At 38.6% G+C, this 26,125-nt stretch overlaps 1 protein-coding gene across 1 annotated transcript in view; it reads right to left on the reverse strand.

Moving 5' to 3' along the window:
- Positions 1-26,125, reverse strand: part of LOC122815023 (kinesin-like protein KIF21A) — a 354,809-nt gene that overhangs the window by 217,649 nt on the left and 111,035 nt on the right. The window contains exon 3 of the mRNA XM_044087275.1: positions 3,893-4,075. Within this exon, the coding sequence (XP_043943210.1) occupies positions 3,893-4,075 (183 nt within the window). The remainder of the gene's footprint in view (positions 1-3,892; positions 4,076-26,125) is intronic.

Genomic DNA, 26,125 nt, shown 5'->3' on the forward strand with positions numbered 1-26,125 from the left:
ATTTTCCAAAAACACTCTACTGTCTACAGCTTTTAACACTTTACCCTTCTGTAACAGTTTTGTCAGGATCAACTCCTTCCACTGCTATGATAGCCTCTTTGCTAATACATGTCTTGGCAACTTTCTCATGTTCATGTTAAGAGAATACATTCAATGTGCCCTTGCAATTAACAAATGCTGTGGAATACCAGTCTACTTGCTTTTACTTATTTGTGCTTTCACAGAATTAATACTGTTTGTTCTTTCCGATTTCTCTGGTACAGCACTATTGGACACAATGAGCTAATTTAATTTTCTCCAAGTTCTTTTTTTTTAAGTAGACTTGCTTCATGATCTTTGGTAATCCCTTTAACAATACAGAAAACCTGCTAGGTTAGCCTACTCAGAAAATCAAACATTTGCTGAGGTTTGCTCTGTGTACTCTGTGCTCTAAATCTGCCATTTTTTGAAACAGTGCTTCTTCAAAGTCTCATACTCAGTCATCCTTTTCTTCATTTCAGCCTCCAATTTTTGCAGTTTTACCAGTTTGTCTGAACAGCTAGTTAAGCTTATTCATTTTTCCAGCCTTTTGTTATTTGAGATTATATACTTCTTCATTGTTTCATTTATTTTAAACAGCTCTAAGTGCATTCATTTTTTTCCTATAAATTACTGGACGGCTTCTATTGAACGAAAGCTGGAGCCTGAACTGCTTTTTGCTGAACAGCTGCAGGATTTTTCTCCATTAGAAAAGGTGAAGAGAAGATGCTGTTTGATTTTCTTTCATGTTCTTTATATATCTTCTGTGCTGGTACCAGGTAGTGTAATTTTTAGACTAACTAAATTTTACCCAAACTAGCAGAATTACTAGCCCTTATTTCCTCGGTTTCCTTTTTAACAATGGGAGAGCTGAAATTAAGCTGCTGATCAGTGTGCAGCCATCCTGGAAGTAAACTGGGGAAAACGGTTGAAGAACAGATAAGAGTACACATATTTAACAGATGCTCAAAGTATTTCATTAAAGCAGCTACTTTTCCAAAAAGTAGTCAAGCCAGTATAAATGTTGAAGCTTGATCTGACTAATACTGTGAACTCAATGTCATTCAGATGACAAAAGAAAAATTCCGCCAAAGTAAAGCTAGACTGTTTAATGAGACAGACTACAAAATACCAATCCTCATGCTGAAGGTCAACATAGAGATACATTGCTACATGGACTAGAACATTAGCACAAAAAGTCTGTGCTCGATATATGTTGTCAACAGTAGAAAAAGGCAGTCCTATATTCAAAATTAATGAACATTAAAATAACTATATAATGCAGATGAACAGATTAAGACACTTTCAAAGCATCTAAAACCCATTAAAAAGAGGTGTGCAGTAAAAATTTTGAGAAGAAATATTTGCTGCTCTGATTGAGATTTGTGCTTGGACTGTACTGAAATATACTGAAGCACCTACAAGCAGACAATTTAATTTTCTCAAGTTTATCCTGTATCCTTTACACTTACTAACTGTGTTTAATATTCAAAGTACTAAAAAAATTATGAGGATAAATTCAGATACTTAGTTCCTCAAAAGCATCACTGCCTTATAATGCAACGTTAATATTAATAATGGTAAGAATATTCTGTGCTGCTGTGTCCACTGTGACTATATGTGCACTTCACACAGAAAAAGTAATTCTCAAAAGGTGCAATCTGAATTAGAAGAAAACTAAAGTTTACAGGAGAAAAACAAAAGTTATGTACTTATAAACAAGAGATCCTTTCACTCTTGCCCTCTTAGATCCTTAAGTCTCTTGTCTGAACAGACTCAGCAGTATCAGTGTCCCAGCCTTGGCCTCTAAGAAGTTTCCCTTCCACAATGCACCACTGCTCTCGGTTACCTCAAATCTTGTTTGGCACCTTAAGTCCTAGATATGAAAGACCTTAGCTCAAAAGGGACTAAATGACTTACAACCAAAGCATCATTTAGGTCTTAGAGAACAGTGAAGGAATTGGGGGAAGGTTTTTCATACTGGACGGAAATGAATGAAAGAATCTAAGGTTAGGGTAAGTACAAAGCTTAAAGATCATATTCACTCAGTCCAGCCAATCCAAAATGTGCCAGAGTATCAAGCTATGATGCCTTTCAGGACAGAACCACCAAAGAATGCTCTTGCCCTGAAGGTACATTCCAAATTTATAATGCTTGATGAAGCTATGCATGCAAGACCACGTGGCTGCTTCACAAATTTTGTCCAATAAAGAAAGCCTGATGAAAGTAGAGGTGGCAACAGCTCTAGCAGAATTAACCTTTGGTTTGTTAGGAAAAGTCTTACCATTAGTTGTATAAATAAAGAAAATACAGTCTGACAGCCATTTCGAAAGTGACATCTTAAAAACGTTCTTACCCAATTTGTTAGTGGGTAAATGAGATAAACAGTTGCTCATCTTTTCTAAATGACTTACTCCTGTGAGGGTAGAAATGAAACTGTCTACACACATCCAAGGTATGTAAAATGTACTTTATTTGTTAAAATAACCTAGAAAGAAACCTTGCAAATGAATTGCTTGAGAATATTTCATTCCAAAACATCTTACGAAGGATGAATTTGTTCCTGGAAATACTCAATCTTTATCAAGCTCCTTCCCTTACTTGATATTCCATAATGTGTTGAGTTCTGAAATCTTTCTAGCTGAAGTGAAAGCAACAAGAAAAATGGTTTACCAGGAAAGATTTTTAGTTCAGTTGAACAGGCTGGTTTAAATGGAGGTCAAGAAAGACTCTGAATTAGTGTGATCTTTTAGTGTTTACTAAATTAGCTACTTTTTTGCCACTTGAGTGCTGGAATACACTTAGCTGCTAGTGATAACATCTTTTCACTAAGGCAGCAAAGAAGATCTGAGGTTACTGAGGGGAGTGGTGTATTATGCGATGGAACTTCTTAAAAGGTGCTCAAGCCTGTTGCACTGACACTGCTATGTCAGATCTAACAAAGTAGCTTTAGGACCCAACATGTTGAATCAGCTGAACTGAATGAACAGGATTCATAATTATATAACTTCAGAAGTACCAGCACCTTAAGTACCAGTGGATGAGATGCAACTGTATCCACAACAGACCATACACAATCCCTAACCAGATACCATGGCTCCATTTCTTTCATACAACACAGTTTCCAGTTGCGGTACCTCCAGTGGAAGTGGGAACAAATGGATGTCATATTTAAAAACAGTTGTAAACAGCTTGGAGACAGTGTAGCAGCTGAACTAAATGGGCAGCAACTATACCTCACCTTTTCAAATGAAATGAAATGTGATCAGAATAATCTTTGTAAAAAGCAAGAAAACAAAGTAACAACTGGCAGCTTCTAATGTTAAATAAATCATTGTCAGTGGCTCATTAACCAGAAAGCACTCTCAGCTTTGACAATGGATGATAAAATGTTGATTCTATTCTAATCTCAGGTGTTTGTAGTTATATTCCAATTACGAAACCACAATGCCGATTTTTTTTTTTTTGGTGGGGGGGGATGCTGCACTTCTGAAATACTATTCTATGGATAAGTATTGTAAACCAAGATCCCATCAACCAGAATTGTGTGCAGTTATGAAGGATAACATATTCCACAGCAATTAGAAAAGGAATATTAATGGAATTTTCCTACTGTCCTGGCCAGATCGTCCTCAATAGGAATGAAGAGAACTCCAGGTATCATCTGAAAAAAAGTTACTGACACTTACCGGTCAAAGAAATGAAGTAAATAAATAAAAATAATTAATATCTAACTACATTTTCAGACTTCCAGTTCTGCAGCAATTTTACTAAAACCAGGAGGCATATGACATACAGCATTCACAAGTAACTACATGTAAAAATCAAACACAATACAGCTTTATAATCCACTCCATTAGCAAGCATACTGTACCTCAAGAAACTGGGCGCTGACTTTAAATTCAGGTGGTGGTTGCCTCTGTGCAACAGCAGCCAGCCTTTTTTCTTCAATGCACCTGAAAATATGATGAACAGCACGAGTGATAATTCCTTGTTCATTTTCTGTGATAGTGACATCAAAACCTGTTCCCATTGTATACGTTTTTCCAGAACCTGTCTGAAAGTAAAATAAATAAATATGTCATTACCAACATGACTAAATTGCACTAAACATGTAGTTCACCGTTTCACAGTATCACTGATAATTACTTCATCCTATCCCTAAGAAGATATGGAACATCCAGACTTGGATTTTCATCCCTCAGTCTTACCTATTTGTGTTTTAATTTAGCAATAACTCATGACTGGGTGCAGGTATAAAGATTTACTCATTGCTGGCATGATTTGATCACAAGGGTGAAGCCTAGTTGATGAAATGAAGCCAACCGTGGGTAAATCCTTACATATCCACATCCAGGAGTAGCTTACTGTTACTATACAATGACATTATTTAAGAAAGAAATCGCTTACTTTTCTTGGCTGCATTCATACATGAGGTACAAAATAAACTGGAACCACACCTGTGTGCCCTGTTCAATCACAACCTTACCTCAGGCTTTGTCCCTAATGAATGGCTCACTGTTACAGTTATCCCTCTCCATAAAGGGGGTGACTACAGACCCTGGGAACTAACGCCCCATTACCCTGAGGAGTCTGGTATGTAAAGCTATGGAGTGCATCATCATGAACCTGCTTAACAAAGATATAGGTAATTTGCAAACTCCTGACCCCACGCAGTTCGGCTTTCTCAAGGGGAGATCCTGCCTGCTGAATCTGGCTGACTTCTTCGAGGCAGTGCGTACAGCCCACCTCAACCTAGCCAAGGCCTCTGATACCATTCTCCACTCAGGTATCACTGATAAACTCATCAAACTAGGCATCAATCCTTATATCACTAGGTGGGTTGCAAACTGGCTCACAGACAGGACCCACAGAGTGAAAATTACAGACTGTCGACCAGTCATGACTTGAGTTTCACAGGGCTCAGTCCTGGGCCATCTCCTGTTTGGCATCTACTTCTCAGAAGTCCGGGCCAACACAGAGGGACTCTGGCTGACCAGGTTCGCTGATGACTGCAAGCTAGGAGTCATTATTAACTCCCCAAGTGATGCAGACATCCTACAAAAAGGCCTCACTGAGACTAATGACTGGTGTCAGAACCATGGTCTTAAGCTTAACACCAAAAAATGCATTATCATTCCCTTTGGAAAAAAAATCAGTTCCCACTAATTACCACGTCAATGGGAGCCCACTGAACACTGAAGGGGTCATAACAGATCTGGGCACACAAGTCGACAGCAACCTCACCTTCTACCACCGCATAGAAGGACTTTCTGACCACAGTGGCTATGTGACACATCTCACAACCAAAGGTTTCACATCCAAGAAGAAAGAGGTCATCATACCTCTCTACTCCTCCCTCATTAGACCAATCATCGAATATAATGCCCCGTTTGGCATGTACCTGACCAGACACCAACAACAGCTGGAGAGGCCACAAAAGTACATCACAAAAATGATCCTAGGCCTTAAACACATGTCCTACATGGACAGACTCAAGAAACTTCAGCTGTTCTTAGTCTCTTATCGCCTACTTAGAGGTAATCTCTGCTTGACTTACAAATCCATTTCCGACCCAACCCTACTTGAAATGCTACACCTAAAGAAATCCCAATCACCCTGCGCCACACGCTCCAAAGATCACAACCTCATTACCACAATCAACAGAACATGCTGGAGGGACAGTTTCATCACCCAGAGACTGCCCATACTCTGGAATAAGCTTCCCATTCATGTCAAGCAGAGTACCTCGCTGGACCTCTTAAAGAGAAATCTTGACGAGTGGATGGGTAACAAAGTTCACCCCAGGGATCACTGCAGTTGCCCTACTAGATAGAGGCACTGTGAACTAACATCGGGTGGCACAGCGCCAGGGCAATTTTTTGGGCTAGGCTTGTAAAGGCTCCAGGGCCATTAGCCTAGTACACACCTATGAACCTACTAAATGTCATTGTTGTATAATGGTGCTGTAGTGTTCCTCCTTGTTCTTCCTTGTTTACTGATGTACTGCAAATGCACATGGGACTTGTCTTCCACACTTGAACAGTACATCAGTACAGTGCGAGAGAAGCAATGGAGAAGAGAGAATCTCCACTGCTGTTTTTCTATCTTATTTTTTCTTTTAACTGAGATTTTCCAAGGGATAGTGTAGAAATACAATGAAAATAAGGTACGTTTCTGACTCATTTGTTTTGCAGAATGTAACAGATTTTTCTCATATCTTGCTCCGTCCCCTCAGCATACACTAATAGATATTAGTACATGCTTTATTTAGAACGAGCATGCCGGCTGGGCTGTCCAGTCAACATGGTCATTTTTGAACAGTAATGAGCCATTACTGTATAAGCCTTCATATGTGACCTAATCACAGTTGTGGGGGAATTTCAATAACTTAATTCCTCTCATTATCATTAGACAATTAAAAAGCTAAAAATAAATCCCAACAAATCCATCTTTGTGATGAATGGCACACCCCAGAAAATATTTGGCCTTCCACACTAATAAGAGATTCTTCCAATAATGTAATACCTTCTATTACCCAACAAAAGTACCTTGGCATTCTTCCTTGATCCCTCACTGCTTACTAAGTAATCTCTGTGGATTTTGAAAGAATGTACTAATGCAACAAAACTCTTCAAGAATAGCTCACCTTCTGGCCCTAAAAGCTACACAAACTATTGTGAAAAATGTGTTAATTCCTGAAGTTGAATACACACATTCTCAACTATCTACTTTAGTGCAATTTCCAAGAAACTCCAAGTAGATGAAAACAAAATTGATCGATTAGCCTTCTTGTCCAGAAAATACACATGCAGAAAACATTTCTATTTACTCTGGTATACCGTGTGTGTGAATTCTTTTTCACATACAGAAAGTATATGAATGGTACTCGGAAATAATGAAGGGCCATTGGCCATTAAGATAAATGGACAGCCCAAGCAGTCAATTTAAAGTTGAGGAAGTCCAGGTGAGGATGTCTACACAGATGTAAGTCAAGGTCCACAAGTGGATCTACAAGTCATGGCACCTTCATCAGGTGAGGCCTTTGCAAGGAAAAAACAAATTTGCCAAGGTCAACCAGGGTAATGAGAATCAGACTCTTTGCATGCTTCACCTTTCTGTAAGAATTTGGACAACAAGGCCAAGTAGTAGAAAGGCATAGATAAGAGTAAGTCACTGCCTGACTACAGTGTCTTTCTGGGACTGTACTTTTGAAGACATTAGGACAAACTAGTTGCTGCATTTGGTACTGGTCAGGGATTCAAATACATTACAGCAAGGCTGGCCCCAGTAACTTAATATCTGGTGACCCACCTCAGGACTGAGAGACTACTAAAGGCATCAAGATGCATTTGCTGAGCCTGTCTGCTAGGTAGCTGGTCCTTCCTGGAATGTGTGCTGTGATCAGAAAATTATGCATAGCAACAGCCCATTACCAAACCCTCAAGTCTCTTGGCAAAGGGGGACAGGATCTGGTTCCTCCTTGCTCGTTCAAATACCACACACCATGGACATGTTGTCCATCTGAATGGAGATCACTCCTGCAAGAAGAAGGGCCTGGAATTCCTGCTCCCTAGAAGGAATGCTGTCATCTCTATAGGATATTACTGAGAACATTGGCTTCTGATTCCAAGTTCCTTGGACCACTGTCCACTCAAAATGCCCCTACCCCACAGAAGAAGCATCTGTAGTGACCACTGCCCTCACAGGAGGAATAATGAAGACTCCCTGCTTGAATTTTCAATGATATTAGCTGCCATTTCAAATGAATCTTGCACAGATGTATGATAAATGGGGTAGACAGATGGTCTTGACTTTTGAGACCACTTAACAATGAACAGTCAATGAAGGATCCAAATATGAAAACAAGCGAAAAGCACCATGACTTTTGCTGGAAGCCATTAATCCAAGCAGCCAAAGTACCAATGCTGCAGATGAAGATGAATAATCCAGAAGAGTCCAGACAAAGTCTGAGTGACTGTATCAGTTTGTATGGGAAACTTGCTAAGCACTTTGTGGTGTCATGATGACATCCAACAAAATAAATGGATTGGAGTTGGTTGCACAAGCAATTTTTCATGATTTAGAGAAATACCTAGGCATAGACAAAGCTGTAATAAGTAGTCTCTGGCTTCAATGACAGGAAAATGTGGATACTTCTGAGTGTCACATGGGTTGCAACTACTGCCATGCACTTGGTGAACCCCTGGTGGGCTGTGAGGAAACCATAGGGCAGGCTCTGACCTGAAAATGACTGGCTCCTAACTAGACATGCAGAAATCTCTTGGATGCATTTGCTATCGCGACAAAGTAGGTATCCTGGAGATCAGCTAAGCACATTCAATCATTTGCTTTCAGGTAGGACAAAAATCACTTGCAAAGGTCAATTTTGAAGGGCCAATTTTTACATGAAGGTTTAGGCCACTAAGGACTAAGCTAGACCTGAGGTCCTTGCTCTACTTCAAAACAAAAAGGAATCTTCAATAGATGCCTGACCCTCCCTGATCTGGTAGGACTTCTTGGATATCTTTTTTTTTTTTTTTTTTTTTTTTAAATAGAGAAATGCTTTCTTTTCCAGACACTTTTCACTGGTGGGATGGAACATCTGTGAGCACCTGAGATTGAGTGATCAAAATATGGGAAAAAGGAATTGTATAGCCTTTGGATATTATCCTTCAAACTTAAAGCAGTACAATGGGTTTCTATAAAGCTTTCCTCAACCTCTCAGCCCTTTTGCTCCCTATTTATAGTTCCCTCCATAATGCCACAACAATGCACCATTTAAAATATTTTTAATTCACCTTACTTCTCTAACAGAAGCCTACCTTAGCATACTTTGATGGTTTCACGTGCAAATCCATTTTCTCGTGCTTTAGTAAAGCTTGGTGGAGTCACCCAATTACTGATGTCATTGCGGCCAGGCAGTTCAGGTGCTTTTTCTGAACTGTTCCCTCCCCCACAGTGACATCACCACGACCAGCCTCTGATTCTAAGTAAAACAATGAAACCCACCCGTTATTTGATGTCACCACTCCTTTTGTCCTTGCCCCACCCTTTAAGTGCTCAAGTACAACTGCAGGAGGTAGGAAAGTTCTTTCTCTGCTTTTGTTTCTAGTACGCTGTGTTTTTGTATTGGAACCTCTTTCCTGGCTTATTAAATTGGTGAGTGTGATAATTTTTTTTCTAAATGCATTGGTCTAGGGCAAAGTATTAGTTCACTCATTAATGTCTTAGCTGCAATAATTCTGGCATTTCTCTGGTCAGTATAATGCAGTTCACACGTGCATCCAAAACCGTAAACCATTGCCTGTTTGTGTGATGTTTGCAGAAAATTGCTGTGGGTGCACATGTGGACTTTGCTATTAAACTCCAAACCTTCTGTGGCTCTTTACTGCTTTACTTTTATAAATGTTGTTTGCCTTGCTGTGGCGTTTGTTTCTGAGATGTTGCACATGGTCTTGGTTGCCAATAGCAACTGATTTTCTTTGTCGCTGTTCTCTAAGGTAAAGCAAAAAATGCGCTGCAGTGTATTTTTGTTAATCTCATAATTGAAAGTGAGTTTGGTTACAGTGAGGAATGTGATGGAAGCAACACATTACATGTTTTTAGGCTAGACCCGAACTGCAAAGTTGAACAACAACGCTCTATAATGTACAAGATCAGGAAGAGGTCAAAAATATGAGGCTTAAAATCTGGACATTCTAAGAAATTCTTGATATTTGAGAGGCATGACTATTGGGATACTTTACAATAATGTGTTTAACATTTGGCATAGAATGCTAAACAAACATGTAAAATATTGGTTTAAAAAAAGATCGTTCTTTGCGGTTCCCCTTCTGCAGTTTGTTTTGCAAGTATGTAATGACTTGCTTCTTTATTTTCACATTTCATATCCTTCAGAACATCAAATCTAACAAGTCTTGTTACTTTGGCTACTTTCTAAGTTTATATGGTCAGTCTTTAAAGTCTGTCCCTATTTTTTTTTTCTGTTCCTCCCATTTATTTTACCTTTGTCCAGATTTCTTGCTCTAAGCGGCTGCGAGGTAGGGCACGGAGCTTCATCTGTTTATCAATTACTCCTTATTTTGAAACTTCAAATTTTAGAACAATCGTTTTACTTCTAATTGATAAGCAGGATCATTCTAAAAATGCAAACCTTTGCTCATTTTACAAACTATTCCCAATTTTGCCTCGTGTTTTTACATTGTTACTGTTAGTATGTAACTGCAATTGTGGCATTGTCTTGTTTCTGAATTGTCCCAAATGCTTCTTCAATCAAAACGTGTTTTGTTAACTTCTGGAATGATTTACAGCAATATAAGAAATGGCACAATAAGGAATGTATGAAATGGTCCTTTTGCATTAAAGCAATTAAGTGCAGTACAACATTAATGCATTTACTTTAGTCCTACATTAAACTGCTTCAGCTACTACAATGAGGATGTTACTTTTTATTTATTTCTTTACTTTTAAATTAATTTATGGGTTCATTCTGGTATGAAAAAAGCTGTCAATGCAAATTGCATTGATTCAGTACAGCTGATCACACTGACTGCAGTATGAAGAAAACACATGGCATTTTCGGGAAGCGCTAATTAATCCAAGTCCGTTTTTTTTTTTTTTTACTTTTATTAATACTTACCTCAGAATAAGAATGCGGCTAGATCAGCATCTCAGATATAAGCCTTTGCACCCAACTTATACTTGACAGCCAAACCTACCTGTTTTCTGTTTCACAGCATTTCATTAGATCTATATTAACAAAAAAAAAAAAAAAAAAAAAACGGCTCAAGGTAATTACCTCTTCTCCTAAGTGCTAAGCTTTCCTTACTAGGTTACTAGGCACATTTAGCAGTATCACAGTATTCCCTTCCAAAACATGCCTCCTTTTTCTTATTTTTCCTCTGCACTTCTTAAAGCGTTTTTTTTTTTTTTTTTTTTTTTTTTGTAATATGATGAAAAATACAGTTAGTCGGTAATATCAGACATTGCAAGTTTCATACATTTATCATACTAAAGATGGTTTCTGCTTTTCTGTGACTGCTCTGCCTTTTGGTTTGCACTTTAGCTGTATTGTTGCTCCTAGCATTTGGTAATTTTGAGGGAAAATGTCATGCGCTTCACTCAGTAAATATTTTCAATAATCTAAATACTAGACTGTTTTTTTTCCTATTTCTTAAATCTGAAACTTGGTAAGTAAATTATATTGTCTTCTTAAAAGGGAAAACACAATACTTGTGCTTCCCACTTTGAAATAATTTAATTATTTTCATTATTTAATTACGGTCGTTATAAAATCGTCTGGGAATAATGGTTATAAAATGGTTTATACACAATAGTTTACAAAAAAAAATGAATACGTAATTGGCTATTTGTAAACTTGTGAACTGATTAAACAGAAATCTTGTAATAAAATTTGTATGTATGGGAGGTAATATTTAATTATTAAGTGAAAATGTGCAAGGGACATCTGTTTATAATATAAGAGATGAATATACAACATATTGCTTCTGAACAAGGAAGAACACTTTGCTACTTCTAATATTTGTATAAAGTAAAACTCTTAAGGTCATGGTTGGCATAGTACTCACCTTTGTCTATTTATTAATATTTTCAAATCTTCATTGAATTCTTGCTAAACTCCAACAATGGTTAATAATCTTAGGATGTAATGGCTATTAATTATTTTTTAAATAAGGGAATGTTTCTTGAAGCTTGACAATTGCACTGTGACCTTTTTATACTAAATACTTTTATATGGCTGGAGAATTACTGGGATAGTAAAGATGTGAGGATCAATGAAATTAATAAATGCTTATGTTGCATAAAGCTAGAAATGAAAATGCCAGTAATTTCTCCCCTGCTCTCTGAAACAGTCATGCTTTTCAATACAAAGAATGCATGAATTCAAAACAGTTCCTGAAAAAAGACAAGGTTGAAGGCTGTATCTCTGTTTACTAGTAAAACAGGTGCCCTGTGACTACTAGTTATTACAGTTCTTAAATGCCAGCTCTTCCCTTCATAACCAACATCTATGTCAGGGCAACACCCAGGGCTTGTCCACAATACCCAGTGCCACATGTTACGTGGAAATCTCTTACAAACACACTAAGCCACCAGCAAAACTACAACATCCAGCATAACCTAAAATATAACACTACTTAGGAATTTTCTCAAGAGAGAGCAACGTCACTACAACCTTTGAAAAAATATGTATATAAATACACAGACATTGCAGATGACCAAAAAATAAGCAAGCACAAAAAGCAAGGAATGACATACTAAAACTGTTAAAAATGCACCACACAACTGTGTACTCCTAAATACTGTTCATAAACATATGCAGATGTGGTAGCTTTTTCAAAACCTTACGCTGAACAACAAAGAAAGAACAACCATAAGCAGAAGGAATCATGCATACAACAAAACAGAAGTGCCACAAAACAAAAAATATTACTTTTACACTGATAACTTAAAGCAGTCAGGTACAACTCATTTTTTGTATTCCTGAAAATAACCAAATAAAATGCATTATGCCTGATTGCTATAAGAAACTATTAACAAGTCTAATTCACATCCCTTTAATTATTACTGCTATACCTCTTAATAACTCATGACTATAAAATGTGTTTCCTTTCCACCCTCCACTGTACTCTGTTACCTATCAGGCTATCTACTGCCTAGTCTGTTGCCAGTTGAAAACTTATACAGAAGTCTCCTCCACTGCTCCAGCCTAGATACTATTAAGCTTTTACCAGGTTCACTAACCATGTATTTGACTAAAACTGTTGAAGACAGCACAATCAACCAAACTTCAGATATTACATTACTTAACTTAAGAAAACGTTTCTTTCTCATCTTTACTATTTTCTCACACATTACAAGAAAAATTCCATAATTTTCTGCCATCCCTAAAGCCTCTGTCCCTAGAAGGTACCCATTCATAGAAACAACCATAAACAATCACTCAGAATAAGAAATCATTTCCATATGCTTTTTGCTGCTGTGCCTGACAACTAGCAAGCCTTTCCCTATCAGCCTGATCCATTTGTTCACCTTCCTGAGTATACTTTTGCCAAGTTGGTTTCTTTGGTGAAAATCAGCAAACCATTCTAACCCTGTCGAGTGGGAATGCTTGAAAAAAGGTCTTTAATGTCAATGGTGACCAAAAGAGAGGAGGGGCAGTTGGTAACAGGGAAAAGCTTTAAGAATTCCATGAGTCTTTGCACACATGAGTAAGTGCATGAATGTGTTGTTTAGTAACATAGTCAATAAACTTGGCAATGGGTTCAGTCGCCACCTGCACCGAGACAATAGGTCTAAAAATCAACGGGTTGATACCCTTGTGTGTCTTTGGGATTCCAAAGATGACCGGAATAGTTGGTTTATTAACAATCAAAAAATTGTAAAGTTTTACATTTATAAATCCCTGCAATAAGTTGTCATATAAGGAGGATTTGATTTTTGCAAGTGCGATATTGTATTCGTTCCGAGAAATGAAACAATACTGGGTATCATCATGTAAAACATGATGCATAATGGCTTCATAAGCGGACTCGTACATGAGAACCACACCACCACCTTTATCAGGTTTCATGATTCTGATGTGTTCTTCAAACAATTTGTTGATGTATTCAAAATGTTCAGTATTCAAGTTGGTTAGGTGCGGTCTCGGGGGGTTACCATACATGTTTCGCAAGTCCTGTTCAATTAGTTCCTCATACAATCTGAGAAGTGGATGCGTGGGGGGATTGAAAATGCTTTCAAAATGAGACCCAGCTGTAATTAAGCATGTGATCAACTAAGACTTTTATTTAAACAGTAGCTTCTTTTGAAAGAAACTGTTTTTGACTTGATAAAGCTTGGTATTACCCAAGCGCTTGTCTTATACTGCTGTTTCTCACTTTGTTAACCTTTGGATTTTATCATCTAACAGTCGAATAAAGGAATTGCCTTTTTATCGAATTATTGTCTTCATTTGACGGTCTTGGAGTCTCTTCCTGGTTTTGTGTGACTTACATTTGGTTGCACTTTAGCTGTATTGTTGCTCCTAGCATTTGGTAATTTTGAGGGGAAATGTCATGGGCTTCACTCAGTAAATATTTGCAATAATCTAAATACTAAACTGTTTTTCCTAGTTCTTAAATATGAAACTTGGTAAGTAAATTATACTGTCTTCTTAAAAGGGAAAACACAATACTTGTGCTTCCCACTTTGAAATAATTTAATTATTTTCATTATTTAATTACGGTCGTTATAAAATCGTCTGGGAATAATGGTTATAAAATGGTTTATACACAATAGTTTACAAAAAAAAAATGAATACGTAATTGGCTATTTGTAAACTTGTGAACTGATTAAACAGAATTCTTGTAATAAAATTTGTATGTATAGTATGTATGGGAGGTAATATTTAATTATTAAGTGAAAATGTGCAAGGGACATCTGTTTATAATATAAGAGATGAATATACAACATATTGCTTCTGAACAAGGAAGAACACTTTGCTACTTCTAATATTTGTATAAAGTAAAACTCTTAAGGTCATGGTTGGCATAGTACTCACCTTTGTCTATTTATTAATATTTTCAAATCTTCATTGAATTCTTGCTAAACTCCAACAATGGTTAATAATCTTAGGATGTAATGGCTATTAATTATTTTTTAAATAAGGGAATGTTTCTTGAAGCTTGACAATTGCACTGTGACCTTTTTATACTAAATACTTTTATATGGATGGAGAATTACTGGGATAGTAAAGATGTGAGGATCAATGAAATTAACAAATGCTTATGTTGCATAAAGCTAGAAATGAAAATGCCAGTCATTTCTCCCCTGCTCTCTGAAACAGTCATGCTTTTCAATACAAAGAATGCATGAATTCAAAACAGTTCCTGAAAAAAGACAAGATTGAAGGCTGTATCTCTGTTTACTAGTAAAACAGGTGCCCTGTGACTACTAGTTATTACAGTTCTTAAATGCCAGCTCTTCCCTTCATAACCAACATCTATGTCAGGGCAACACCCAGGGCTTGTCCACAATACCCAGTGCCACATGTTACGTGGAAATCTCTTACAAACACACTAAGCCACCAGCAAAACTACAACATCCAGCATAACCTAAAATATAACACTACTTAGGAATTTTCTCAAGAGAGAGCAACGTCACTACAACCTTTGAAAAAATATGTATATAAATATACAGACATTGCAGATGACCAAAAAATAAGCAAGCACAAAAAGCAAGGAATGACATACTAAAATTGTTAAAAATGCGCCACACAACTGTGTACTCCTAAATACTGTTCATAAACATATGCAGATGTGGTAGCTTTTTCAAAACCTTACGCTGAACAACAAAGAAAGAACAACCATAAGCAGTAGGAATCATGCATACAACAAAACAGAAGTGCCACAAAACAAAAAATATTACTTTTACACTGATAACTTAAAGCAATCAGGTACAACTCATTTTTTGTATTCCTGAAAATAACCAAAGAAAATGCATTATGCCTGATTGCTATGAGAAACCATTAACAAGTCTAATTCACATCCCTTTAATTATTACTGCTATACCTCTTCATAACTCATGACTATAAAATGTGTTTCCTTTCCACCCTCCACTGTACTCTGTTACCTATCAGGCTATCTACTGCCTAGTCTGTTGCCAGTTGAAAACTTATACAGAAGTCTCCTCCACTGCTCCAGCCTAGATACTATTGAGCTTTTACCAGGTTCACTAACCATGTATTTGACTAAAACTGTTGAAGACAGCACAATCAACCAAACTTCAGATATTACATTACTTAACTTAAGAAAACGTTTCTTTCTCATCTTTACTATTTTCTCACACATTACAAGAAAAAAAATTCCATAATTTTCTGCCATCCCTAAAGCCTCTGTCCCTAGAAGGTACCCATTCATAGAAACAACCATAAACAATCACTCAGAATAAGAAATCATTTCCATATGCTTTTTGCTGCTGTGCCTGACAACTAGCAAGCCTTTCCCTATCAGCCTGATCCATTTGTTCACCTTCCTGAGTATTCCTCTTTGAAGGCAAGGGGTGGCTAACATACAAGCAAGCCTGACATCACATAGTCTGATCCTTCGATTTTGTGGAGAACAGGCAAACTGCATCACAACAGCAGCTACTATAACACAAGTGCACACATCTATGTAATCCGATGAGAACAACTGAGTTCTGGCTTGGTGGCTGAACACCTGGCTCTAGGCCATCCTTTGAATTACAGGACCTCCTCCAAGACAGTGTGGCATTGGATGCTCCAATTTACTCCCTCCACTTTGAGGATAGGCATGCCCAATCTCTCCATGCCACTAAAAGAACTATGGTTGTCTTGGTCGGGGTCAGAGCTTTATTTCACTATGCCAACAGAGCTGGCTTAAGTCAACTCATCATTTTCCGAAAATATTGTGCTCTTCCTGACAGACCATCGCATGCTTCTGGTCCTTCTGTCAGAATGGTCAAGTTAACTCATTCAGTACTCAACCATCCTCAAAGCTTACTACACAGAAGCCCACAGCCATAGAAAGGGCTGGGGGTGCAGTTTTGCTTACAATGAGATGCTGATGACTCCACTAATATGAAAATATTACTAGTAAGCATTTAAACAGTCAGAACATAAAGCAGTTTATTATAGTATGTGCAGCAACTAGTATAGTCAAGTAGCTAGCTACATTTTAGCAAGGAATAGTTAACAGCAAGCAGCAGTAAACGGATGTTATGTAGCCACATAAAGGTTGTTTGCTACATTATAACTAAGTAGTTTGAGTTGTTTTTTTTAGCAAAGTGATATTATATCTTGTAGACAATAACATCCTAAAGGCATTTTGTTTTGATTTTCAGCTTTAGTTGAAGACTTGAGGAACATTATTGTTTTGGGGCAGAATGCTAATTATATTTATATATTAAATGTCATGCAACCTTACATCAGTCTCTAAAGTATAAAGCAAATCAGCATGGCAGGAATAAGAAATTACAAAATTCAAATATTGTCTTCACCCATCATTTTTCACACCACCAATCCAAGTATAAACAATATATATATATATATATATATATATATATATATATATATATATATATATATATATATATATATACATACATGCATATTTTTTTAGATGCTCTTAAAGTATTCTCAGGAAAAGACCCCCCCATGAAATTCTTTCAAGATGAACAAAACAGATTTAAATAAACAAGTTACTGCAATTTGAACCAAATATAAATCTTCACCATTTATCTAAGAAAAGAATAGCTGTGTAAAATCTTACCATTACCATAGATGTCTTTCTCTTCCATGTTGCAGTATTCTTAGTGAGGGATTCTCCACCTCAGGTGGTCCGAACGTTGGCTCCTATACAAAAAGCTTAAGCCTGGTTGCTGTACGTGCATGGGAAGTCACACATAGGTTCATAAACCAGGGACCTTAAATGTGACATCTGCACACACAGACCTCAGAAAGTACAATTGTGTACACTTACCAGAAATGTAGATGTTTGAGTGTATTCACTGTTGCAGTCATCACACTTGGGTTATCTCCGCCTGCAGGTAGCCCTCAGTCGGCCCGAATACCAGAGAATACACGAATACAAGTGTGATGACTGCAACAATGAAACACAAAGAACATCTTAATTGCCCAGTTGGACTGTCAGTTAGTATGAGCCAAATGATGTCCACAAGAATTGTGAAGTGCCATTTGCTGGCTAGTCTGATTATAGTCTAGGTGGTGCTCTAGGGTGCCCTCTAGACAGGCCAATAAGAATGAAGGGGGATAGGAGAGGAGGAAGGAATACTGCAACATGGAAGAGAAGGACATCTACGGTTATGGTAAGATTTTACGCAACTATTCTATGTCCTTCTAATCCCATGTTGCAGTATTCTTAGTGTGGGAGAGTGCTACGGCCTAGGAAGAAGGAAGGGTGGAGGTAGAGGTAGCGGATTCCAGAAAGCCCTGTAGGATTTCCCTAGGCAGGTGAATGGACTGGTTTAAAGACAGTTTGTTGCCCACCTTGGGAATGAAAGAAGGGGTGGTGCACAGGGTCGCCCTGTCCTTATGGAAAATAAATAGTGTAGGGGGGCAGGCCATGACAGCTTGTAACTCTGACACCCTTCTAGCAGAGATAAGGGCTAGCAGTATAAAAGTTTTTCATGTGCACATCTGGAGTGTTGCAGAGCTGGCTGGCTGGCTCAAATGGAGCCAGTGGGAGGTTTTCTAGGATAATGTTCAAGTCCCAAGGTGTTGGGACTGGTTTTCTTGGTGGTCTGATTGCAAGAACCCTTTCAGGAACAATTTAACATCTAGCCTGGATAGTAGAGGGGGGGGGGGGTCTAGGGGTAAGCAGGCAAATAATGCAGATAGGTGGACTTTCATTGAGGAGTAAAAAAGGCCAGCCTTGATAAGTTCACACACATAAGTTAGGACTACAGGAACATCTGCTAGAAAGGGATCCCTATGCTTTTTGAGACACAATTTGAAGAATCTTTCCCATTTTGAGATGTAGGATCTCATTGTAGTAGGTTTTCTGGTCTCCCTCAGGACGAAAAGCACATCCTCATAGTGGTGGTGTCTGAAGGAAAGTAAACGTTTATCACCAATAGTGTTAGGCATGACATCTGTAGGTCAGGATGAATGAGTGTTCCCTTCTGCTGTGTGAGTAGATCCACCTTGTGGGGTAACTTGTGATGATTGCCCTTGGCGATGGACAGTAGTAGGGGGAACCAGTGCTGCCTCCGCCAGTAGGGTGTCACCAGCAAGATTTTTTGTTTGGCCTTCCTGATCTTCAGGAGGACTTTTGGAATGAGAGGGAAGGGCGGAAATGCATACAGAAACCGTCCCTTCCATAAAATGTTGAAGGCATCCACCCTCCAGGCTAGTAGGGAGTGGCCCTTGGTGCAGAATTTTGTCAATTGTCTGTTCTGTGGGGAGACAAACAAAACTATTTGGTGTGTGCCCCACTGGTGGACAATGTCTAGAAAAACTTCCCTGTTCAACATCCACTCATGATGTAGAGAGGATGATCTGCTGAGAACATCTGCTTGTTGGCTGTCGTGGGATGGGATGCAGGTTGCCTGCAAGGATAAGTTGTTTCAGGAGGCTAAGGCCCAAATTTGTACTGCTATCCTGCACAGGAGATAGGACTTGGTCCCTCCTTGTTTGCTGAGGTACCACATGACTGTGGCATTCTCTGTGAAGATTTGAAGGGGACCTGGTTGCAGGATTGGGAGAAAGGCTTTCAGGGCTAGGAGGACTGCTGTCATCTCCCTCACACTGATGTTTTTTCCAGAGGGTAGGGTGCCAGTTCTTCTGCACCTTGAGACCCTTCATGGAAGCCCCCCAACCCAGGTCCAATGCGTCTGTATGCATGTACTGAGCTGGTGTGTGTATGTGTGTGTGTGGGGGGTGGAGTGGAAGGCCTGGGTTAATTTGAATTTGTTGTATCCACCACCTTAATTTTGCTTTGAGGCAGGGTAAAAATGGGATCTTAAATTCTAGAGGGTGGTTGCGTTGGGAACACACATTCTTCAAATACCACTGCAGCATAAAAACGGTGGCTGCCATAAGGCGCAGAACCCATAGGAATTGTCTTGCTGATAGTTGTACCTGGATCAGGTCCTGGAAGTGGGCAGTAAGGGAGAGAACTCTGTCCTGGGGGAGGAATGCCCACATCAGGTCTGTTCTGATCCTGCATCCCAGAAAGATTTTGTCCTGCTGTGGGGTTTGACTTGGGGAGGTTGAAGGTAAACCCCAAACCTTGTATCAGGGACATAGTGAACTTTAGGGTGTCATCTTTTTCTGCAAGAATGAGGATGTTGTCTAGGTAGGGGTAAATTTGAATGCCTTTGGTTCTGCAATAGGCCTGAATGCCTTTGGTTCTGCAATAGGCTATTGCTGGGGCTAGGCATTTTGTGACTACCCTAGGTGTAGTAGATAAACCAAAGGGCAAGGCTGTAAATTGAAAGTGAGAACAGGTCAGTAAAACATAAGTACTTTCTGTGAGAGGTTTTATGGGGATGTGGAGGTAGGCCACCTTGAGATCTAGTGTGGCCATGAATGCCTGGGCTGTTAATAATGGAAGTAGGGTATGGAGGGATAACATTCTGAAATACGGAACTCTTAGGAAGAGGTTTAGAAAGTACAGATCCAGAATTGGCCTCCAAGGGCAGTCATTTTTTGGCACTAGAAATAACCTGGAGTAAAAACCTTTTCCTTCTTGTCCTGGAGGGATGGGTTCTATAGTTCCATGGTTCACAAGCAGGGAGTCTTTCTTTCCAAGAGAAGAAATACTCCTCTTCTACTGTTGTCAGAACCCAGTGGTCTGTGGCGATAGTTCTCCAAAGGGATAGGCAGTGGGAGAGGCGAGCTGACAGGGGGAGGTGGGCGAAGCAGTCACGCATTGTTGGAGCCATTTCTGTCATGAAAAGGCTGTCTTTGGGTAGGGTGAGAGGAAGCTGTTCTGGAAGTGGTCTGTCTCCTGGCCCCTTTCCTATTTCTAGAAGAGGTAGGAGTAGCAGAGAAGGGGGTCCTCCTGACAAAGGTAGTCTTGGCTGTGTAATTCCAGTAGTATTTAGGAATGGGGGAAACCAGAAGGTGTATAATATTTGAAGCTCCTTGCTTTTCTTCTGAAGGCTTTTAAAGAGTTCTGCAGACTGTTTCCCATAAAGGAGGTTGTGGTCAAGAGGGGCATTAAGAATTTTAGCCTTGAAGTCCACCGGCAGGGGTTGAAGGCGAAGCCAAGAATATCTGCATAGCACTGATGTGGAAGCAGCAGACCTTGCACAAGCCTCTGCTGCATCATAACTGCATCTAATTGAATGTCTGGCCACTTGAGAAGCAAGGGACAGTTTTGATGCTACCTCTGTCTTGTTAGAGGAGTCATGCAAGGAGTACAGGAGAGCAGAAGCTTGGGATACTAAATCCAAGGCATACTTTATCATATGAGTTTGGTAGTTGATAGCTCTGAAGGCTACAGTGGAGGCGGTATAAACCTTCTTGCCTATCCTGTCCATATTCTTACTGTCGTTGTCAGTAGGTAAAAGGGAAGAGAAGGGTATTAATCTGGATTGCTTGTCAGGGGATACAGCAATCACTGCCAGGTCTGCCGGGGGGGGGGGGGGGTGTCACCAGGAATTTCTGTTCATCAGGCAACTTGTAGAAACGGTCAGGTTTCTTAGGGGCAGGCAGCTGTGAATCAGGATTTTTTTGATGCTGAAGAAAATGCATCAAGATAAGTGGGTATAACTGGTGGGATGGCAGATGAAGAGGGAGATTCTACTTGTAGTAATTCAAAATATCTCTCTTGAGTTTCGGTCATTTGGGAAGTATCCCATTTGAAATATTCTTTCATTTTTGTAATTGTCTCCTCAAAGGTGCTGTCCTCTGGGGGAGAGTCCCCTTCTATGGATTCCTTATCAGGGGAATAGTATTCCAATACAGAGACAATCTGTGATGAGTAAGTAACTGACTCATTGGATGACGAGGAGTTAACCTCCTCCTCTTCTTCTTCTACATGACAACTGGGAAGATGAATTGAAGTAGCTGAGGCAGGCCTAGGACTGAGAACAGGAATGGTGGAGGGTGAAGAGGCTGAGGGCCTAAGGGCTATGAAGGCCTGCATCGAGGATTGAGTGAAGGATTGCCAGTCAGGTAATCCCTCAGCAAAGGGAGAAAGATGCTTGGTTTTCTGTATTCTTTTCAAAGGAGTAGTCCTGAGAGAAGGCCTAATTTCAGGGGCCTTTGTTGGAGCTGGGGCTTCGGGTTCTGGTATCCCAGTCGGGCATCCAGCGATGCCTGGCTCCCCCCCTTGACACTGGTAGAAACTGACATCTGAGCTACCTCAGTGGATGTGCTTGCCAGCCGTTACTTCAGAAGCGGCTTCCTAGAGGGGAGTTGAAGAAGTAGAGAGCTCTAATGAATGTCTCTCATCTCCTAATTCGGAAGCTGGCAGGGTGTCAGATGGTGGAGGGGCAGTCCTTTTTGCATGGAGGCTCTGCCTGGGCAGTCGACTCTAGATCCATCCTCAGTGCAAATTTCTTTAGCCTCCGGTTTTCTAAGTAAAGAAAAAGGCCAGCCAGATGGCTTCTACGCATCTTTGAGACGAATGATTGGCAAATTGGACAAGAGGTATGGTCGTGTTCTCGGCCAAGGCAAAAAACGCAATGGTTGTATGAGTCTCTACGCGGAATCTGACGCCTGCATCAGCATTTACCCTTCTTAGCGGACATCGGCTAAAAGTGGGGGACAGCAAACCAAGCTCAAGCAATGACAAAAAACTAAATCTCCAATGGGGTACTTAGCTTTAGATGTCTTGATGTAGAGGAGCGATGCGATTGATGTTTGACTGCGGCTGAAAGGTTTTGGGGTCTGTGCGTGCAGATGTCACATTTAAGGTCCCTGGTTTATGGCCCTACATGTGAAGTCCCATGCACCTACAGCAACCAGGCTTAAGCTTTTGTATAGGGGACCCGACGTTTGGGTAGTCTGAGTCAGAGAATCCCTCACTAAGAATACTGCAACATGGGAATAGAAGGACATCTATTTGCCTTCTATATATATATTCATTATAAACACAGAGACAAGAACCTTTATCGTTATCATGCTTATGACAGTTTAACCCCACCCCTCAGATTTTCCCCTCAATTACACAGCAATAACTACATAAAAGGCACCATTTCTTGCATACAGTATTCACTTCAACCTTAGATTTTCTATCACCCTCCAAGTTTCTTGTTAGCAGTTTCCTAGAACACTTTATAAGTAATGCTACAACATTTAAAAGTGTTACTGACTCCCAGTAACACTTTCAAATTAACAATGCCATTAAGGAGTACATTACCACAGATGCTAAGTAAACGTTCAATCTACTTATTAACTTCACTTAATCAGCTTTCTTAACTAACAGGCTTTCCATGGAATTTCAACAAATACTTCTGTCATCACTTACATGTAAACAAACAAAAAAAAAATACTCATGCACTCAACACTTAATATATAATCTCACTAAACAGTTTAACAAAAAATATTACCATTCTTATATTTGTATTGAAGTTGAACTAATGGACAACATAAACATTTTTGTCAGACTATGATGTGGAATCATAAAGCAGTCTTGTTATGGAATAAAGCTTAATTAACATTTAATGCATAGCATTTTATTACAGCAATTATTTCCTTCATCCAATGCTTAAAAATTCCAGATTAAAAGTTATCAGCAACACATCCATATTTTTGATATTTGTCACACACACAGAAAAACATTGCAAGGAACTAAAAAAGTCTCCCCTCTCCATCACATTTCTGACTGCACTTAAATTTAATATTCCTAAACAAATTGCATCTCAACTCTCAAATATATCAGTGTTTACATTTATGATGACTAATATGAGATAGCAACTTCAAAATGCCAACTTTTTATTTTAATACTCTTAAATGGAAATAAGTGAACAACTTTATGCATAACATTCAACTTCAAAAGCATGAAAAATACAAAACACTAATAATCATTTGTGTATGTAATACAATGTTTAGGCTACTTTTCTGTAAAGCAATGCAAAACATTGTTATATATTCTCAAACACTTACTTTGCCTCTTCTTTGTTCCATAGTTAATTCATGAAATCCCATAAAAGGGTTGCACATTTACAATCAAAAAGTAACCCAGCTGACTTTACATTACCAAACAAAAATTGCATTTGCCCACTAATTTCAAATGATACATTAAAGGTTAAATCTTAAAACATCAATTTTCGCTCTACTGGTCAAGTGTGTCAGCTTTTTTAATTTTGCCATCATTGTCACCTTTCTCACAAATACCTGCATGTTGATCACTGGAGAAGCTAACTTATGTTTTCTTCCTCCTGCATTCTTTGATCACTTCCATAAACTGCAATCTCTGCAGCAAAGTAACTTCAGAAAAATAACTCTCTCTTAGTAAGCCTAGTTGACAGCGTCTTCTGTTTTAATGAAGTCCAGAAAATCTAGTGTTTCCTTGTCTTCAAGCATACCATTCAGCCTTTAGATTCTTCCAAATTATCTTTAAGTTATCAACTGCTAACCAAAAAGTATTAAATGCACAAATGTTTCCACTGTTTTTTCACATGCACCATGTACGTTCTGCTTTATTGGCAAATGCCATTACTTTTGTTCGTGAATAAAATCCAGATCTGCCACTTCACAAACCTCAGTATATCTAACCACCAAACCTGATAAAATTTCAAGTCAAGAATGGTTCCTTCAAGGTTTACCAATGTCATTATTAAGCCATGATAATGCCTTCTCTTCATCACTGCCATTTTAGGTACATTGACAGTCTACCGCGCAATCCACTTCTTCATTCATTAGTGTAGGCTTGGTATCTTCACACAATAGCAATTTCAGTCTAGTGTCAAACAGGAAACTTTAACCACAAAAGACTACTTTTTTAATCTTGCAATATGAAGGCAACTAGAACAGGCATACAACCACTGACAGCACTAGACCTGTTCCTTCTCAGTTGCAGGTTTTTAAAATTCAAATGGAATGGAGAAGAACATCTAAGCTGTAAGGCCACTGAGCCATGACTGTGCACCGGAGGACTCGTGCAGTCAGATATGACTGACAATAAAACCGGGCACTGCAATGATAACCACGGCCTTTAGTGAAGAATCTGCTTAAGTAGGAAATAAAAGTTCTTGGCACTAGGGAAACATACGAAGCACTGGAGTCTGAAAATGAATCAGAAGCATCAACATAAAGGCTCAACTTAGACTGCTATCAAGAAACGCTAAGAATTAATATGCAAATTGTGGAATGCAAACATGACATGGAAAAGAATGCATAATTACATCCAAAGATAATTTTCAAGCACTGGGGCTCGAAGGCACAGAAAAAAAATCTGTGTAGAAAATAACATTCAGGACATCAACTAAAGCCATTAAGCCAACCATCCCTGACATGTGAATATAAACAATAAGAAATACACATCTTTTTTCAAATAACAGTACTTACGAGAAATAATTTCTCCTAATATTAGAGTCATCTAATATTTCAAAAGCTGGGAATAGTAAAACAATTTCAAGGGCAAAAGTAAAGACACATATGGAAGGTTTAGCTGTTAGTTATTAAGAAGTAATTACAAACAAAACAAATTGATGAATAGTAAAGTAATTATTATAGGGCAAGACAATATCCCCATCTGTATTGATTTACAAGATCTTTATAATGTGGTTAAAAGACTGCCTTACCCATGGACTGTAGTTAAGAAACTGGTGTCAACAATATCAACTGCTAATTTATTTTCAGTGAGAGATGCAAACCAATGATTCTGGTAAACAAAGTTAGATTAAGAAAGCTCCAAAATGTTTACTAAGCCAATATGAAGGTAAAAAGTACCTTGACTTCTAATTGGAACACATATGGTAATGAAGAAATGCTAAAGAGCTGATGCATATATATAAATGAAGGCTTGAAAGGTGCTAACAGTACAGATATATGCTTGGTGTGGGTCATACAAAAAAAGCACAAGAAATGTAGAACAGCTGAAATGTTTAACACAGCATAATATAAAGTCAAATATGATCTAATGTAAAATGAGAGAAACAGGAAATACAGTGGTCACATTCTAATGTAAGATAGAATGAATCCTGGTACAGAAAGGTAGAACAACTGTGTAATTTCCAAAGCTCAAAAAACCAAACGTTGAGAGCAAAAACCTTTATCAAAAACAAAGCTTTCAGGCCAAAACCCCTTTTCAATGCTTAACAAAAGGTACAATAAAATCACATGTTTAAATACAAGCCCAGGACATCACATGACCCGCAGCCAAGGTCATATGACATGAAATAAAACAAACTTACAATAACAGATAAAAAAGATATGTTGTTAATAAAACTACATAAAAATGTGCTTACTCAATAAAATATCATATTATTCAACATATTCAAAGTATATACTTGCTAATAAATGTTATTATTTTAACCTTGTGTGCTGTACTTTAGTCAAGACAGGCTTTAATGAAACACTTGCATTCAATCCTGGTGCCACATCTGCTGCTAGTCTTACAATCCAATCATATTCTCTATTGTCTAACAAATTACATAAGTCCCTCCC

Source organism: Protopterus annectens, chromosome 11.part0 (genome assembly GCF_019279795.1).
Source record: "Protopterus annectens isolate FY-2018-M chromosome 11.part0, PAN1.0, whole genome shotgun sequence".
Classification (NCBI taxonomy): Eukaryota; Metazoa; Chordata; order Ceratodontiformes; family Protopteridae; genus Protopterus; species Protopterus annectens.